Here is a 20377-nt window from a genome sequence, read left to right as displayed (position 1 = left end):
AAAAGACTCAAAGACTGTCAAAAAAGGGGTGGGAAGGCTGAAGGCTGCTCTAGCTGTATTGGTTCCTAACACCAAAGGGATTGATGATGCTTGTCGCCTTGGAAAGAGGAATCTCCAGAGAGGAGAAAAACATTTGGCAAAGGTTTGGGGTTTCCTTTTTAATGCTGGGCTTTTGTGGTTACTGACTAGGGGATTTCTTGACTTTTACAAGAGTTTAGGAGTATTCGTCTCAAGAATGTATATGCTGTATATGTTAACCATGTCATGTTACTGCATTAAAATTAGCATTATCCGTCAGAAGAGTTATATAGAGCAGTGAATGCAAAAGTGAATATGTGGTATACATTTATTCATTCATGCAAGTGGGTGTACTACTTTACAGCACAGCAGGGATGTAGAAATAAATTAATATTCATTAGAAACAATCAAAATCAAACAAAATGGTAAGCTTTCAGGTCCCCCAGAACTCTTCATAAGGTTGGATGCTCAGTAGATAAAAAAGGGGGAGAAGGGGATATAATGGGGACCAGCTGAGAGGAACACACAATGTCGATGTTATATCATCTTCATAGGCTCTACCAGCTCATTTGTGTACTCAATTTAAAGTGCTAGTAGGGTTGCCAACAGCCTAGAAAAAAAAATCCTGACCCTTTCACAGAAACTTAATGGGATGGTTTTTACCAGGTAATATTATTTACCTCTGTGCCATGAAAAGCTTCAGCTTCCTATTTCCACACATTAAACCTCTGTTAAAGGGGCTAGATTTTTTTTCCAGGTTGTTGGCAACCCTCAGTGCTGAAAATGACCTGTACAGCCCTATGTGGCTTGGGACTTGGCTCTTTGAAGGACCAACTATGCCTATAAAGGCAGGTGTTTCTCTGCTCTGTTTGCCTTTTTCAGCAGACATCAGAGTGAAGGGAGTGCAGGACAAGAGTACGCTGTTTCCAAGGAAACTTCCTTGGCTCCCTAACTTGTGGTATGCTGTAAAGACACTGTAGGTGTAGGGGGGGGGGGGGAAACAGTTCAAACGCCTTCAGCCAGACGGCAGCTGAACTCCTGAGTTGCCTCTGTGTTTCCTGGTGAAGTTCATTTGTGCTTGATCAGTTCAGGGTTGGTAAATTAGGATGTGCAGCTGCTTTTGCCCGGTTCAGGAACTTAAGCCATCCCATTTATGGAGAAGTGGTAGGATCCCATGGAGCCATGGTCATTCAGCTCATCATATTGACCTACTAAGATGTAGTGCTTCGAGTGCCAGACTAGAATATGGGAGATCATGGTTTGAATTCCCATCCTGCCATGGAAGCTTTCTGGGCGCTATTTGGCCACTTATTCTCTCCCAGCCTAACCTACCTCTCAGGGTGGCTGCTGTGAGTATAAAATGAAGGTGAAGCCAATTCCCTAACCTGAAGTAGTCCAGAATTATCTTATGTAATGGTTTTTCTCTCCCCCATTTCTGCAACTGGAAATGCTCTCCATAATGCTTTCCCTGGTAGGGAAAAAAATGCAGGTATCCATAATATATTTATCTTTTTCCTTACTGAGGATTAAAGTAGCTGTGTTTTGTTGTGGGGGGTAGATTTTCAATCATGGAAATCAAGTAAAGAAGAACAGTTAAACCCCCTTTTGTCCAGCTTCAGGGGCCTGATCAATGTACTCTCTTCCCCACAGTTTGTATCATGGAACAATCCCAAAATTCTTCACAGGAACCACAGAAAGCATCTCTCTTCAACCTAATAGAAAATGTATTTTACCCCCCCCCCCCCAAAAAATCACAAAATACTCGTGTAAGGAATATACATAAAACTGTTACTCTTTATTTTATAAACATTCTGAAAAACAAAACCATAAAGCTGCCTTATACTGAATCAGGCCATTGATACATCAAGCCTAGTGTTGTCTGTCTACTGAGACTAGTAGTGGCTCCCCAGGATCTCAGGCTGCAGTCTTTCACATCACCTACTACTTGATCATCTTGACTGGAGACGCTGGGGATTGAACTGGGACCATCTGCATGCCAAGCAGATGCTTTATCACTGAGCCACAGCCTCTCTTCCTCTGAGTACTTGGCCTTTGGAGAACACAGGGCAAAATATTTCCTACCAAAAATGCTTTTGAAAATCCATCCTGAGAAAATTCCAATCTATTTAACAGTATTGCTGTTCTTCATGTAGATACAATCTAGCGGTTATGCTGGCACCCTTTTTATTTTCCCTAACTTCCGGACTGGTCCCATCAAGACCCAACATTTTGCTAATAATGGCAGATGACCTTGGCTATGGTGATTTGGGCTGCTATGGTAATGCCACAATCAGGTAAGTGTAACATGACAGTAAATTTGCTCTAATCCCTAAACCCCAAAGGAAGAAGCCAGAAAATGTGCCTACATTTTAACAGTACTATGCAAAAACTCAGTTGAAATTAAGGGTATTTATGAAGGAAGAAGTGGAATATATAATTTTAAAAAACCAGAAAGTATCCCACTAACTTGAAAATCAAATAAAATATTGAACTAAAACATGCAGTACAACAACTTGTAAATGCCTGTAGCAGACCAAGGAACATTTTCTTTTATAAGGTTTAATGCATCTCTTGTTTCAGTCAGGTTTGTTTCATGTACAAAAATTCTAGGGAAGTTACATGAACAATTAGCTATTAGGATAAATTGTGCTGCATGAACAACTCGAACTTAAATCCTTTGTTACTGTTTTTCTGAACGTTGCAGCCTACTGGAAGCAACAAGTAATTTTGTGTCTGCAATAAACTTGATCCCCCAAGCTAGAACAGTCATCCAGTATTCGATTCTTTTTTAGTGTTGCTGGAGTTGTACTTTTATGTAATACTGCCCTATTGTTCTGTTTGAGGTGCAATTGTTAAATTGATTATTCATAATGAATCCTTTTAAAAATTAATATATAATATATACCTATATATAATATATAACTGATATATAATATCAGTTTTTGTTATTCAACCCTCTACGAGGAAAGGTTTCTTATTCCTTTAGTTTTTCTTTGTCAATGAGTCAGCTGAAGATAGGATTCAATTGGGGATGTAATCATATTAATTTATTGATTTTTCATATCTAGGACCCCTAATATTGATCAGCTGGCAAAGGAAGGAGTGAAACTTACTCAACATATTGCTGCAGCATCTCTTTGTACTCCAAGCAGAGCAGCTTTCCTGACTGGCAGATACCCCGTCAGATCAGGTTGGCAATCTCTTTAGTGGGTGACTGGTGCTTATGCATGCAGAGGACATAACAGGTGTAGACAGCGGATAATGGTGAGCCATTGCCTTCTGTGCAACAGTGTTGCAGTGGGCCCAGGGTACGGCTGGAAAGCATGTGATTTATCAAACTTGCTTAGGGTGGCCAGGTCCCTTTACTTCCCCTCAAATGGCAGCTGGGAGCACTCCCATGGGCTGGATCGGCCCACTGCAGGGCACGATTCGTCCTGAAACAGGCCTGCTGCACAGTGCATTTTGGCCCAAATGGGCTGCTGTGGGTGTGGGAGCGCGCCATGCTGCCCAGGGGCATGCTGCGGTGCCTGGGGGGCATCCAGGGGAGCACATCCCCCCACCAGTCAAGTAAGTAGGTGGAGGGGGGAAGACTGGGGCAGGGGAATGGTACCCCTAAACTTGCTGAAGCTAAGCAAGCCTGGGCCTGATAAGTGCCTGGACAGGAGACCTCTTGGGAACATGTGGATTCCATCTTGTGTTCCATAATCAAATGAAGGTGAGATATAAATGTAATAAAATAAATTAAACATCCGTAATAGGCCCTAGCATGGCAAAATAAAGCAATTCCTGTGCCTCTTGGTCAGTTGTGAAGGATGACAGGGCTCCAGTTGCCCCCTGGCCTACTCATGCCTATTTATGCCTTGAGTGTATGAGGAATTTGCACAGCCTGGCCATTCCAGTGGTAAAACTGTGACCACACTGCAGGAACATTGCCAGGCTTAGTCAGTTGCCAGGCAGCAACTGAGAGACGCATTGATGTGGGTCCATTTGCCATCTGGAGGCCACTAGCAGACTGAGGACTTGTGCAGGCCAAGACTCTGGTCTCAAGCAACCAGTGAGACTTGAGATGTCAGCGGTTCTTGCTTGCTTGCTGCAATCATCAAGTCAGACTACATTGACGGAACAGTCTTCACACATCTCTTTATAATTTTGTATTTTCCAGAAAATAAACATGTCCCCCTGCCCCATTCTCTCTTTCCATTATAGGTATGGCATCCAGCAATAAACAACGTGTCCTCTATTGGGTTGCTGCTTCAGGAGGGCTTCCCAACAATGAAACAACTTTTGCAAAGTTGTTACAGCAGCAAGGCTATGCAACTGGCCTGATAGGTACACTATGTAGATCTCTTTCATTACTCTGTATTGACAGGTATTATCATTATCATTATCATTATCATTATCATTATCATTATCATTATCATTATCATTATCATTATCATTATCATTATCATTATTAACGAGATTTTTACCTAGGGTTGCCAAGGCTTACCAATGGGAGAGAGAGGTGCCTCCCTTCCTCCTTGAAGTGTCAACATTGTGCTGGCTGCAGGAGTGCTCTTGCGCTTTGCATTGGGCCAGCTCTTTAAGAATCAGCATGTTTGGGGCCAAAATCAGCCCAAAGAAAGCACCAGAGCATTCCCATGGACAGCGTGATGATGTCACTTCTAGAAGTGATGTCATCATGCCCACCTGGAGTGCACATGCCACACTTGTGTAAGGGATGCCTGCCTGTGGCGGGAAATTTCTGGATGTCTTGCAACCTCCTGCAAGACAGGAGAAAACCACCGGGAGGTTGCCTGCTGCTGGCAGGCACCGGAAATCCCTACTTTTACCCCACCTTTCTGCCCTCATAGGGCCACCACGGCAGCCAACAAATTAAAACATACAAATTAAAATCTCATCTTAAAAGCCACTTAAACCATCAGCTTAATAAATTTACCAGATCTTGAGGTCTGACCTCGAATATTCCAGTTTCAAACTCCAAATGAAATCTCAGGGAGAGCAGCCATAATAAGGAAGCAAGCTCTTTCTCAAAGGCCTCATGTGAGCTGTCTCTCCCATCCAAAGGTTTAAACTACTTTCTTCTGAGCTCTGTGCTTTGCTTATAGATCTCTGGATGGCCACTGTGCGAAACAGGATGGTGAACCTTTGGTCTGACCCAGTATGGCTCTTCTTATATAGTTTTTTTTCCATTGGCTTAGGCTGAAGTCTAACAATTAATGTAGATGAAGAGTTGAATAGTTACCCTGCAGAATTTGTCTTTATGAAATGAAGCTGGTGCCATGCTGTCCTTAGAACATATTTGGTAGTGGGATAGGGGGGTGTCTGTTGAGCATATGCTAAGCATCACTGCTTGTCAGTATTTTACAAATGTGAATATGCCTTTTATAACAAGATGTTAAAGAAATACTTGAAGTTTGATGACGAGTTAAACATTCTGACAATGTTTTCTATTCAGGAAAATGGCACCAGGGTTTGAACTGTGAATCCCGTAGCGATCATTGTCACCATCCTTTGAGCCATGGCTTTGATTACTTCTATGGAACTCCTTTTACCCTTGTAAATGATTGTCAGTCAAGGAAGAATCCCGAGGTTGGAGTAAATCAGCGAGCTACCTACTGGTTTTACACACACATAGTTGCCCTTTTGGTGTTCACTCTTTTGCTGGGAAAAGTGACTGGTTTGTGCTCTGTAAAATGGAAAATAATTGCCCTCATTACGTTGTGTGGCATCTTGTTTTTCATCTGCTGGTTTATCAGTTATGGATTTGTGAGTTACTGGAACTGTATTATATTAAGAGATCATGTTATTATTGAGCAACCAATGGAGCCAGAGATGTCTGCTTCCAGGATGCTGAAAGAAACCATCTCATTTATTGAACGGTAACCAAGAAATTTGCCCCCTTCTCCTTTTCAGATTTCAGATGTGTGTCCTTATTGGAAACTTCTAACAAATAAGTGTGTAGGGTGGAAGATGCCTTCCGTTGCAAGTGTAACTTCTCAATTCAGTACATAGTATCATAGGATTAAGGCACCAATTCTATTGTTTCAGATCTGTGTGCCATACACTATTGGCATACTTTGAACAGAATCTTCACATAACCAATTCATTCATAGCTCTGTTGTATGGGGGGAAATCATCTGACCTTGGAATGTGATTCCCTTCCTCCACTTTTTTCCTTGGGTACAGATTTTTTTATAAAAGCCAGCTACAAGGAAACGGTTGTGTATAACTTGTAAATTACAAATTAAGCTTTTCAGTAATTTGGCTTGAATCAGCATTGGCAGACACAATTGTTTTACTATTGCAGTGTTGAAGATGGGAGGAAAGCATTAAGGCCCACTAGTGAGTTTGTGGCCTTTTCAGCTGCCTCCCATCAAGCTGTAGCACTGCCTATCCCACAAAGTGAAATTATTCTCCCCTTTGCAGCCTCATATGGCCATAAATTTAAGACAATTTCATTCCAGAAGTCCATTTAACAGTGTTGATGTATGACTGAAGTTTTGATGTTAATGCTACTCAGGTTGTGGTTTTTTTCAACTTTTTATCCTGCTTTATGGAGCTTTGTCAGAGTTAGCTATCTTGAATACTTCATGTGAAACAAAAGCAGTACATAAGTTACATCAAAAATAAATAAAACAAATTTAAGCAATAACAATAAATAAAACAAATAACAAAAAACAAATTCAGCACATTTTAACCTGTTCTTCTTCCAAACAACTCAAGGCAGCCTACGTTGTTTCTCCCCTTATCATTTATTCTTACTACAACCTTGAGAGGTAGGTTAGGCTGAAAGAATGTGAATGGCCCACTTAGGTCTCCCAGTGAGTTTCATGAAGCAATGGAGATTTGAACCCTGGTCTTTCAGTTCTTAGTCTGGCATGCTATTATGCTAACTGCTACACCACACTGGCAGCAGTGAACTTCAGACTAGAACTTCATTATTCATAATCCAGACACACATCTATTTTACTACTCTAAGAGGACATGAGATTTCTGCTTCCAAAGTGGAAGTATTTAGTGAAAGCTCCCAGTTTTAGCCAAACATTGCAGATGTCCTGGGTGTGACATCTTGGAATAGGACCACCACTATGGCACACTCTTCTCTTTCCTTTCCTTGTATTTTATGGGTTTGACTCCCATAATGACTGCCTTCCATGAAAACAGAGGAAAGCTTCTTTCATAGCAAAGGCAATCAATTTGATATCATCTTATGAGCCAATGGTTGGATATTGGCTCAGCAAGATCACACCTCTCCTCAACTACAGATCTTGTTTAGTTTAAAGATAATCTGTAATGGGAAAACCATTAAAGGGTTTCTGTATATTCTTTTTTTTTCTCTTTCAGAAACCAAAAAGGGCCATTCCTCCTCTTTGTTTCCTTTTTACATGTCCATACACCACTTGTCACTACAAAAATGTTTCGTGGGAAAAGCAGACATGGTTTATATGGAGACAATGTAGAGGAAATGGATTGGATGGTAGGTAAGTCATATTTCAGCAGCTGCACTTTGTGAAGTGACAAAGTAACGATGACCTTCCCGCTATTTTTCTCCTTTTCCTGAATTTGTTACATCTTCAATGCCTTTAGAGAAAAAGTAGTATTCTGCTTAGTACATGATTTGCAGACACTTTGGAATTCTGTCTCCCAACTTCATGAGCGTCAGCAGCTCCATTGTAGTGCCTGTTAATCATATTCAAAAAATTTTTGACCACATTAAGTGCATGTAGGGTATTATACCAGAAATACAAGTATCCTTCCATTTTTCCTCCTAGCCTTTTTATCCAGAATCAATTTTCTTTTTAAGGATATCTTCAATTAATTCCATCAAGATAATCTGCTATCTGGAAAAAGGCTAGGAGGAGAAATAAGGGTCTCTTCTATTATATTCTCTATCTGTAGTTATGCGTACATGTTCTTAACATGTTCAGACAGGAATTTTACAGATGCAATTTCTGTTTGGTTTTAAATGAGTTCTTGGGACTTTTTTCCTATATAGGAAAAATTCTTGCTGCAATTGACAAAAACGGATTGAGGAATAACACTTTTACTTACTTCACATCTGACCATGGAGGATTTCTGGAGGCTAGAGATGGAGCTTTCCAGCTCGGTGGGTGGAATAGTATTTACAAAGGTAAGATCCACATGTGTACCTGCAGAACTTTGACGGAAGGAGGAAAAGGTTGCCCTAGATCTTAAATATCCTTAATCTGTTGTTTTTTAAAATCATATAGATTAGGCACTGGTGAAATTTTCCACTAACATAAAATTTGATTGTAAAAAGGTTACTGAAACTGTTCTATTGATGCTACTTTCTATACATGATAAAAAGTTCATCTTTAGAGAGCCTTGTCATATGTTGGGGCTATTAAGTGATATTTGCAGTCATCTGTGAAATAACATTTCCATCTGAATTCAGTGAGAGCAGGAAGCATTTTTCTTCCTTTTTATCCATTCAGGTCTCTTGATAAAGCTAACAGGACACACTAGCAATTTCTTAGTATGTTTATTAAATGCAATATATACAAGAAGTTTGGCTTGAAATGGAACAGAAGTATGATGATGTGAGCAGAAGGATAGTCCTTACTTTGTGTAGGACTGAGAGGCTCAAAAGGTACGATGTGGGGAGCCAAACTTCTTCAAGGACTTCCAAAGAGAATCCAGAACAGGAGGACACTTATTAGATTCTCAGGTTTTTATATTTTTGATGGGCTTCTGCCTGATTTTTCCACAGAACAGAATGAAATCTTTATAGCCAAAGGCCAGCTTTATAAAGTTTCTTGGAACAATAGTTGATAGCAGATTGTGACCCACCTCACGGGATCTTGGCTAATAGAAACTATTTTCTATGGCAAAATCTGTGCCTTTCTTTGGATATTATACTTCTGGTAGAACTTGGTGGCAAAGCACAAGAACTGGGAGGGGACTGACTAGTTAAGACCTGCTGAAAACCAGTTCCTGGGCATGGTACCCTTGTCTGCAAGTCCATTACTAGGATATTGTTTGTTTACAGCATTTCAGTGGATGGAGGGGGGCAGAAAAGGTTCTTTCTTAACACATGAGATAGCAGTATGGAATGGGAGCTGGGCATGTTGCGTTTCTAGACTGGGCTCAAAGAAGAGTTTGGCCACTGGGTGGTATAAAAAGCTAATATTCTACTACAGTAGGGGGTGCATAGTGAATTCTTAAAAAAACAATGGATTCTAAATTGTTCTTCACTATAAGGTAATCACAACAGTTACCTCAGAATGGTGCATAAATTGGTCCTTGCAAGAATAGGAAAAATGTTTGTCAAAACTGGTTATGTGTGTGAATGAAACTGAGCAACAGAAAATGACTATACATGACATGTACTAACCTGTTGTGTAATGGACACTCAGTTCAAATCAATGTATCTTATGTAAGTGGAGAGGCTTGTCTATTTCTGACTGTAGCTATAACCTGGCAATAGTTATCGATGCCAGGGTAACCTCCAGGATAATTTCACATACATCTCATTACAGTAATCTGTCTTTGAAAAGTGTTCAGAAAGTTTAAATGAGAAAAAAATCCATATCGGCCAGATTGTTAACTTGTGTCAGGTTCAGAATGTTTTTCTCTATGTATAACCAAAGAGACTCCATTTTAATTCTTTTAGTATTCTGAGTGCTTCTTTCACAGGTGCCAAGACGCTCCCTCGCAGTTATCTCACAGAAGAAGAATGTTTTGACTTCAGCTTTTCCAGCCTTGGGAAACTTTCACTTTCTCAGCTTCAAGGGGCTTGTTTTGAGAACTATGGGGGGAGGCTGGGCCTGCTGGGGTTTGATACTCTGTACCTTGTTCTTTGTCTATCATTCGTAACAATACACGTGTACCAGCCCAGATATTGCATCTGGGCCAGTGGACTATAATGGTTGCCTTTTTCAGTAAATCTTTTGAAAACAAGGGACTCTTGTCTGATTGCAGAAGGTAGTCTGGATTACAACTATTATTTAGCCACAGATCTGACAACTTGAACCAACCTCCATAAGCATATTACCTTGTGTTAAAACATGTTTGCTGACTTCCTGTTTGTTTTCATACTTAGTTTGAAGTACTGGGGTTAACATTTAAAGCCCTAAATGGCTGGATTACTAAAGGAATGCCTGTTCCCACATGGTCCTGCTTATAAGTTGATACTTGCTTGTGGTCTTTTTCCATATTACCTCTGCCTTCAAAACAGAGGAAAGTGATTGGAGAAGGAGCCTTTTCTTTGTTGGTTCCCAGCCCCAGACTCTGGATTCTTCTTCTTAGATATGTGTTCCTGCCTGCCACCATCTTTGTTAACCTTTAGGAACCAAGTGAAGACCCTCTTATACTTTTAATATTTAAAATCTTTAAAATCTGGTTTGCATTGCTGTTTCTTTTGTTTTTTTCTATTCAGAGTCAAAGGGGAGCTTTAAATGCTTCAAGCAATTGACCAGTGTGAAGAGGACGATAGTTGGATTGGAGAAATTAATTATATTATCATCTCAACTTTTAATGAATTGTCTGTTGTCCCACTGCTTCCGTGACAGGTGGAAAAGGCATGGGAGGCTGGGAAGGAGGAATCCGTGTGCCTGGAATAGTTAGATGGCCAGGAATGGTCCCTACTGACACTATTATTGATGAACCAACACATCTTATGGATATTTATCCCACAGTAGCTCACCTGGCTGGGGCATCAGTGCCACAAGACAGGTACAGAATGCTGGTCTAAAGTTGATTAAGAATGCCACACATTTTTAAGTGAACCTGTCAGGCAGACAAACTTACTTTGTTCAATGCTCATGAACAAATCTGAGCTGACAAGGCATATGTTTAGATTGCATCAAGCAACTTGAATACCTGCCAGACTCTAAATTTGCAGCTGCCTGTTGGTCATAAACCCACTCACAGCTGATGGGGGATCACCTAGAAATTGAGGTTGAGTCTGACCACTTAGCAAAATGGCTACACGGTGAAGTTGCCAAAGAGAGAGGAATAAGAGCTCATTTCTCTTTTTTTCTGTGAAGCCCAAGGTAACAACTTGGAGGGAGGATGGGAAATCAGCTGGGCTTTTGATCATCACTCCATGCTCCATGCAATTTACTATATCTCAACAAGTCTGCAAGGCAGCAAAGTGTGCAGGATGTGTGAGATCAGAAAAACCTGACTTCTAGCGGATCATCTGGGATTTGGCTCATGATCCCTCTCCCTGCAAAAAGAAACTTAGATGGGTACAGAGCAAAATTTCCCCAGGTGGTCAGAAGCTGACTCCCATCTGATCACTCATCAGCTGGGAGTCAACTTGTGGTGCCTGCAGGCAGTCTCTTCCTCGAAATACACCTGGGCAGGGTATAAGCCGCCCATTGATTAATTGGCTGCTTGATCATCACCTGCCAACAGGAAATGGGCTGAACTGGTGGATGTTTGAGCATTCCTTATTAAGACATATTTGCTTTCAACAATAAACATCTTGTAAAAATGTACTTCATATTGTTGTATCCCTGTTTTTGGTTCAATGAAACTTTACAATCATCACACTAAGAACATATTTCATACATCTGTCCTTAATATTGGATATGTTTTGCAAGGATTTAACTAAAGAGAATGATTTTTTTTAAAAAAAAATTATTCAGAGTAAGTTTACATGAATATTTTCATTAAAAGAGCGATAGTGGTCCATGGATATATGATATCTTGATAACTACAAGTTTGCAGCCATAGTATCCAAGCATGATGGAGTTGTCCCTGATTTGTTACAAACAAGTCTTCATAGTCAAAATTTTTACATGTTTGGTTCATGAGCTTATTCATATGAGTAAGTTTTTAAGAATTTGAATACATGGCATGGTTGTCTCTGTGTGCCCTCCCCCAGTAAAAAGGCACAAATGACCCCAGCTTTTGTATAACCCTGCCCAGATCCAGAAATCCATGTGTGCTGAGATGTGCATAGAGATCTCTTGTCCACACGGGGAAACAGACCATTCATTCTGATCCATATGTGCTGTTGGTTGCACATGTACATACGGTTGTCCATTGAAATAAGCAATGAGGTGATTCAAGGGATGGGAATTCTGTGAGTGTACAAAGGTACTTGCATCCAGAACAGATCTGTTGTTTAAGTTGTGTAACTAAGCGCAAAATCCTGGATGTTGGACTCTTGTTACGTTTATGGTTTGATCCTTATTTCTTATGGGTTGTCTCGCAGCTGAAGTATGAAGTTTAGCCAGGAAAAAATAAGTATCCATTTAAACTAAAAATTCAAACTTATTTTTAAACCATTTAACTAATGTGTATTCCATCATGAAACCTTGAAAACCATAGTGTTGTGAATGTACAGATACTGATTCAATTAATTTTGTTATTTCCTTCATGTTAGAGTAATTGATGGCCAGAACCTACTACCGTTACTGCAGGGATCAGCACAGCACTCGGAGCATGAATTCATGTTTCACTATTGTGGATCATATTTACATGCAGTACGCTGGTACCAGAAGGAGAGTGAGTATAAAATGTTTGTCTCTGTAATAGATCTTTATATTTGAAGGACACTTAAAAAAAAACACTTTAGTTCAAAGTTTGATTCATTCATCATGGTCAACTTGACGCCCAGTAGAAAAGAGCAAGAGTCCAGTAGCACCTATAAGACTAACAAGAATTGTGGTAGGGAATGAACTTTCATGAGTCCTGGCTCATTTCTTCAGATATCAGATCTAACTTGACAACCACTTGTTTATTAAACGTTTGAGAAGCTGCACTCTGTGTAGTGAATTCATACTTCTGTAGCTACAGCTTAAGTTACTGATAGTGTCAAATCTAGCTCTGTCCTTAAACACAATACAGAAAGAGAAATAGTTTTAAATTAACCTGAAGGTGTGCATATTTTTATATTTCACATCTTTTCCAGTGATACTGTCTTCCCCAATTCCAAGTTGCATAGGTATATCATGAAATATCCCACTAGAGGGCAGAACAACCTATGGTTTTCCCCTCACAACTTGCATTTTTTATTTCCTTTCCTGAAACTTGACTATCTTCAGTTTTTTACAGTAACAGTATTTCTAAGAGGTTATGATATCTGAATCTGAGTTTAAATTTGACTCATATGGTCATAGCTGTGCAGCCTGTTAGCTGTCATATCCCAAATTAGTTCTAGTATATATTGGCTTCACAAAGTTTTCAGCACCCCAACAATAAAATGAAAGTTGCAATCTGTGTATCAGCTATTAAGAACTTGATCATAGGAGCTTATGAATAAGTCTGAATGTGGATTTTGTGGAATTAACAGTTAACAAAACAGAACTAATAAATAAATGTACCATTTGAGGGTTAGCTAAATCCTTTTTTAATCATATTGTATGCCACTTGCTTTACATTTAACAAGCAAAATAAAACAGGTTGCCCATTGCTTTAGTTGGAATATCAACTATGATGGGTTGCTAGACTGCCTAACTAATATTCTTACTTCTTAAGAATATTAATATTCTCACTAATATTCTTACTTCTTAACAACTTTGTTCTTCATTGACAGCTGCCCTCACTATGGATATTTTTAGTGCCAAGGCTTTGTGAAGGGAAGAAGTGGAATTCTGTATGCCTGCTCACCCCACCTACCGCCAGAGTATTACTTAAAGGCAGCTAATACACTTATCTTTACTGGCAAAAGCAGTATGAGAATAGAGGTTACAAAAGTAAATAGAAGAAACTCAAAAGTGCATTTCCTGAAAAATCTTCTGTTCGGAAGAACCAACGCATCCTTTCCAAGGGACGAGTAAAAGTCCCAAACTGTTACCTGAATTGGTCTCCTTGCGAGTAAGAAAATAGTGGGGGGGGGGTTGCAGCAAGGAAGATGGCTATGCAAGAGGCAGTAACTATGGGATCTTTTTCACCAATTTTTACAGAGTCCCTTCCCAAAATAGAAAATGAGGCTGGTGCTTAAATTTCAAAGAGCAGTATTTTATTGAAAGAGGAAAATGCATGCATGTACACACACAGGGTAAATAGTAAAAATGGTTACACATACACAGAGTCCTGGGAAATTAGGCAGAAGTTGGGATAGAGTTAGGGAGGGCAAAGTTTATCTACCTATCCTGAAGAGTAGTCCAGTCCATGGGGAAGGGGGCAGCTTCAAACGCCAGCAGTCTTGGCCAGGAGAGCAAGAGGCTTAGGGCAAACCTCAAGGGAACAGTGCTTCGGATCCAGTAAGCATGTACAGAGAGAGAGTCTTAGGGAAGAGACCCTAAGGGAGCAGCGTCCTGGAAGCAGGGATCCTTGAAACATGCATGATTTGAATGGGGCAAGGGCACTAATCTTACAGGGTAAAAGGTGGGGTAGCCTACCCAGCCATTGGAACAAAGACTTTAATGGTCAGTTCCTGGGAGTAACAAAAGGTTTGATTACCTTGATTGCTAGCTGCCAGGGCGTGTGAAAGAGAATGCAAAATTTGTTCTGGCACTGCACCAAGGGGCAGTTTGCTCATGAAGTCCACCGGAGCTAAGTTGATGAATTTAGGTAGGGAATGTGCCTTCCCAGGAATGAATTATGAATGCCAGTTGATTCTCTCCTCAGTCATGGACAGATCTCATCACGGGAGGAGGGAAAGAAATGTGTTAAGTGGGGGTGACTCTGCAAGACCTTTGTTGCGCTGGATTTCTTTAGGGGCTGGGGAGACTATAAAATTAATCGCCACTAGTCTCTCCGCAATTACATGTGGCATTCCTTTTATGCCTGGGTCTCCTGGGTGAGACTCGGCAACTGTTAGCTGGAATTCCCCTGGCTGGAATCCAAACAGCCATTTAAAATCCAGGGGCCTTGTGATTTTATATCACAGGTAGCCATGTTAGATGGCTATTAAAGATGGCGGAGGCCAGGCCGACTGCTTACAAAAACCTGTATTTGGATCAATTTAAAAAAGAGCAAACTTTTGAGTTCCACTGTACTCTCTGTCAGGCTAGATATCTGATACAAAAGGTGAAGGAAGAAAAGGTGTCTGGAGCATGATGGTGAGGTCCTTGGGTGACATTTGATTACTCTTAAAATGGAATACAGAATGTGTCAGAGATGTAATTGGGTCAGATGGTGTTAGGTTCAAAAACAAGTTGCAAAATGCACCAAAAGTTAGTGGGACAGGCTGTTGTTTGGCTTCTCCCTCTCCCTTTGAGATTATACAAGCCAGCAGTTCAGCCTATGTCTTCCAAGCATGTAAGGCACAGTGCAGGACCAAAACAGGGATAGTTGTTTAATAAATCAGAAAGTTAGTTTTAGGTGATACCATTAGTGCATCTGTTGTGAACTAACCAGATCTTAATGCTATAAAAAATTAATTACCTAGATATGAAGAAACCGTTTATTTTTGGCATTGCACTGTGTATCTTTTTTAACAAATGATTTTCTTTCTCTCAGGTGGTGCTCTCTGGAAAGCCCATTATGTGACTCCAAAATTTTATCCAGAGGGGGCTGGAGCCTGTTATGGACAAAGGATGTGCCAGTGTTTTGGAGAGGCCGTAACTCACCACACCCCTCCTTTGCTTTTTAATCTCTTACAGGACCCTTCTGAAGTCAACCCTCTGTCACCAAATGCTGAGCCTCTTTTTAACACAATTGTAAGTCAAATCAAAAGAGGGGTGGATGAGCATCGCAGGACACTCACTCCTGTTCCTGAACAATTTAGTTCATATAACAATATATGGAAACCATGGCTGCAGCCATGCTGTGGGACATTCCCCTTCTGTTGGTGTAATAAAGGAAATCATAATGACCATATAAGTATTTAAAAAAATGGTCAACAAAGAATCCTTTTTAACAATTATTTTTCATGTCTTAAACTCAGTCTATTGTGTCCTGGTTCATGTGAGAAGAAACTAGGAGCATTTGTTGATGACAGAGTGAGGAAAGCTAAAGTCTGCTTGAATGAAACTTGAGCTACTGATTGCATCAACAAATTGTGGATTTTAAGGAGGGATGTGGAAAGCATTTGAAGCTATTCCCTTTGATTCTTGAATCTTGGTTTTGGTCTAAGGATTTTAAAATGGTACATTCAAGTCTAGGGAAAGTGCAAACCACGAAGTCCAAACTGCCTCTATAAAACTTCACCACTCCAAGTATAGACAGTCTTGGTGATGCCATCAGTGTCTTAATCCAGGTGCATGTTTTTTTGTATATGGAAGTAATCCTAATCACACCAGATGTGATTAGTGTTTGTCAACACTGGTTCCCTCCAGCTAATTGGGACTAATAGAGGTTGTGGTCAGCCTGGTGTGATGCTAACAATGAGCATGTAGGTGGTTGCTGTCCTGCAAAATTTTTTCCATGCTTCTGGTTTTGCAGTCACGATCAAAATATTATGAAGGCACTGTAGGTTACCCTTTCTGCCATCATTGATGCAATCACTGAGAAGGCTCCAGGAGGTTATAAACTACAGTGAAAAAAACCCTTAATGATTCCATACATCTGTACACAAACCCTTTCACACAGCTTGTACAAGCTTCTGAATTTGGTAGAGAAAATCAACTGCAGTTTGACTTTCTCCATTCAGGGGTCTTGCACAAGTTACTTGCATAACAAAAATAGCACTCCACCAGTGGCAGTAGATCTTTGAGTCTTAGTTCTTACTTCCAAGCAGGAAGTAATAGCAACATTGTTTTAAACATGTGGTTCACAGGCTAACAACTAGGGTGTGTGCTGAATGCCCGTAACTGTCCCAGCTGTGTTCCTTGTAAACAGACCTATCTCGATATTGCTAAATCTGAATACTTACATTTCAGTGAGAGTGATGGAACTAAAGCACCTGTACTCTGTATATGCTGCAAGTTGATTAGAACATCTCTAAAGTAAATGAGCAGCTTCCTCATGAAGGGCAGAACAAGCAGAGTTTAACCCTTGAGAAAATGAAATATTCCTCATTTTGAATGCCCTTCCTACAGAAATCAATGTAAGTTTTGAAAGGGACCATCCAGGCATGACTGACAAATGTATCAATTGGTGAAATATCTGGTTTAAACAGCTGAATGTAATCAATTCAGTGATATGCTTGCTGACCTTTGGATGAGCCTCTTGAGAATTTATTCTCCTTTGAAAGTGAAATGGGGACCGTATTTAGGTTAAGGGTCTTTTAAAGAAAATACGTCCTTTCTTACTTGGCTTTACCCTACTCAATAAATTTGCCTACCACACAATAGAAGGAACACCCAGTTTATTTTAAAATCATCCCTTCCTTCCACCTATTCCCCTTATTAACCTCCTCAGCTATGATTTTTCCCAGTGCTTACTGATTCAAAACACGTGATCAAAGACAATTCTTTTCCTAAATGGTGAATACCAAAGGGTTAAGTGGCCAAAAAAAATCCCCTGAATAAACAAGCACACTTTACATGCGATGAAAGCATGTATTTACTTCATGTTCAGCATTGTACTAGAGTAGAAAATTCTCTTCTAAAGCAGAATGTAACTCACACCACATTAGGTTGGTTGTGAAAGTAAATATAAGATAAAAATTACAGAATAAACAAGATCAAAATTGTACAGTAGGAAAATTGTAGTATCATACTACTATATTTGAGAAGCTTCCTAAATCATTGGGCTCTACAACATAATCAACTAAATAATCAGTGTTTAGGATCTCAGAATGATTCCCTAGAAAATCTTAAAGTGCATTCTTTTACTTTTCTCCATACCTCTACTACCATCTATTCTTGATTCTGCTATAGATGCCACATACAAATTCCAATACAATAAAATTAAAGGGAAAAAATTAGGCAGATGTAAAAATCAAGAATATAAAATGTTTATTTGTTGAATAATTTTATAAAAATGCAAACAAAAATAACTGGAACACTCAGACGGTCCTATTGTTTGCTAGGTTTTATGAATTTACAAAACCATTATTTCTTCATGCAGAATTACAGTAAGAATAGGTGTAAAGATGTAGATATTCACAAGAAGCACCCCTTACTTATATTGAGTTTTTCAAGCTGCATCAGCAACCAAACAAGGAATCCCTTTGTAAGAAGCAAAAGTGTTCAGTTTAGGATATGACCTTTCAAATTATGAAACATTCACAGTAAAAGAAAGAAAGAGTAAGTTTTAATAGAAGCTACCTTAATGCATCCCCAATTAGATAATGGGGAAAATGGCAATGGTCTCAAATTACTGTTACCGAAAGCAATACATTCTTGTTCTTTATTTACAAATTACATTTCTAATAAGAATTACCCTAGGCAAAAAAAAAATCCAGGGCCATATGCCAAGGTGAATTATATGTTCTTCAAGAACCCCCTCTCTCTTTTGTGTGTGTGTGTAAAAAATATGCTATGAGGAAAAAATATTTGTTTCAGTGCAACCACTTTTATAAAAAGCTCTATCATGTATGTTTTCAGTTATGTATAGGATTTTATATATATATATATATATATATATATATATATATATATATATATATATATATATATATAACATACAATGTCCATCTTACTTTTACCAAGAATTAGGACTCTTCTCACCTGCTGCAAATGTATTAGGGTTGGCAAACCAAGTTTGTAGGGACCAGCTGCCTACCTGTAGCTGTCAAAACAAAATTTCATAGCAATTTATAAACTGATATGAAGCTGCTTGTTTCAGTGATCTAACAAACTAACTAGAGACTCCAGTACCTTTTACCATAATTTAGCAAGTCTTGAACATATCCTAGTTGGATTTTTGCCAGTGTTTTTAACAGAAAAGGATTAATTGTCATGGGACCATTCTATGAAGAGGAAGAAAAGATCAAATTTTCCCTGAAAGTTCCTGAAAACAAAATACACATGCAGTGTGTGAAATGGGCCAAAATGGGGAATGGGACAGGTCCTTATCTAGCCTTCTCTGTTGCCTCAATATTTAGTTCAAAACTTTATATCATGCCTTATCCTTCATTTAAGGCAGTATAAATAACAAAACACACCAATCTAAGTAGACTACCATTAAACATCACAGACCTGCCAAAAAAATTTCATTGCTCATAAACATCATGATGTACAATTAATCTGAAAATGCCTTTTTTGGAGAAAATTTGCCCTACCAAAGAGGACTGCCTTACTTGCAGAGAACTGCCTATGACAAAGCCTTAAGTTCCTTAAGACTGGTGTCGTAACAGAAAAAGGAACAAGACTTTGCCCAGAAGGTCTGAACATGGCAAATGAAGTGGACTGCTAAGAGCGGAACTACAAGTGACAATAGGCACAGGTTGGACACTTGTCAGCTTCCCTCAAGTTTTGATGGGAAATGTAGGCAGCTTGGCGGAATGTTGGACAAGTGACAGTTGAAAAGTCCATTGGACAGCAGTCAGAGAGCCAAGCTGCAAGACTAGGATGCCTACATTTCCCATCAAAACTTGAGGGAAGCTGACAAGTGTCCAACCTGTGCCTTTTGTCACTTGTAGTCTGATGAGAGGATCTAATCTGGCAAATAGATTAAACAAGGAGAGGTGATCTTTCAATATGTGGGCTCGAGACCATGAAGGGTCTAATGGTGACAGCCAGTACCTTTGGACTGAGACCTGAAGTAAACAGGCAGCCAGTGAGCCAGCCTTTTAAAACCAGCTTAAAACATATATGGCACCTAGAACCTACTAAGAGACAAGCAGCTGCATTTTGCCTTAAGCTTCTGGGTCATCATCATGGCCAATTGCATTTAATGCATATCGCAATAATCCAAGCAGGAAGTTACTGAGGCATACAACAGCCTCAAGATTGACTGAGAGTCTGATTAGATGATTTGTTAAAGGTGATTTGGGCTGGGGAAAACCTGAACCCAGCTTCTTTTAACATGTGATCCAGGACTCACCCTAAAGATAGTGTGTGGGGGCCAACTCAGGTCCTGAGCCCACCTCACTTTTAAACTTATCATCTAATCAGACACTAAATCTTGCTTATGCTGTTGCATGCTTGGATTACGGAAATAGATGTTAAATAAGGATTGCCCATGAAGACAGGATAGGAAAAGTCATGCTCTTTCAGACCATCCATCAGCTTTTCCCACTGTATCACCTTCATTTTATCTGGATTTAGTTTCAACTTATCCTTCCTCATCCACATAACTTCCTGCTTGAATTATTGCGATATGCACTGATTCAGAATAGACAATTTTATCAGGAGGCTTAGTTAAAAATGAGGTTTAGTTAAATATATTGTAGGTTATCACCAGTACTCTGATAACACCCAGACCAAAAGATCTGGATGATTGTGATTAACGACCTGATAAAACTGATTGGAAATAAAATAATTGAGAACACAAAGAGCCTCTGAATCCCAAGAACATAATTCCACTTCTCCAATGGTAACTGACATATATCAGAAAAATGGAACAGAAATCAACAGAGAGCAACCCCCAAAATCCCTAAGAGACA

General features: G+C 39.6%; 1 protein-coding gene across 2 annotated transcripts; it reads left to right on the top strand.

Annotated features, from left to right (window-relative positions):
- Positions 1 to 15773, top strand: LOC129326676 (arylsulfatase H-like). 2 transcript variants are annotated; one of them, XM_054974971.1, is made up of 10 exons: positions 1 to 142; positions 2172 to 2312; positions 3087 to 3208; positions 4225 to 4347; positions 5477 to 5900; positions 7366 to 7502; positions 8018 to 8152; positions 10554 to 10716; positions 12380 to 12501; positions 15403 to 15773. In XM_054974971.1, the coding sequence occupies exons 1-10, from the start codon at positions 84 to 86 to the stop codon at positions 15771 to 15773; spliced, it is 1797 nt and encodes a 598-aa protein (XP_054830946.1). In that variant the 5' UTR covers positions 1 to 83. The 2 variants fall into 2 exon arrangements, with proteins under 2 accessions (XP_054830946.1, XP_054830947.1); XM_054974972.1 differs by having other exon boundaries at positions 13532 to 15495.
- The last annotated feature ends 4604 nt before the right edge of the window (positions 15774 to 20377 follow it).

This window comes from Eublepharis macularius, chromosome 3, assembly GCF_028583425.1.
Source record: "Eublepharis macularius isolate TG4126 chromosome 3, MPM_Emac_v1.0, whole genome shotgun sequence".
Lineage (NCBI taxonomy): Eukaryota > Metazoa > Chordata > Lepidosauria > Squamata > Eublepharidae > Eublepharis > Eublepharis macularius.
This window is presented reverse-complemented; position numbering and strand designations above follow the sequence as displayed.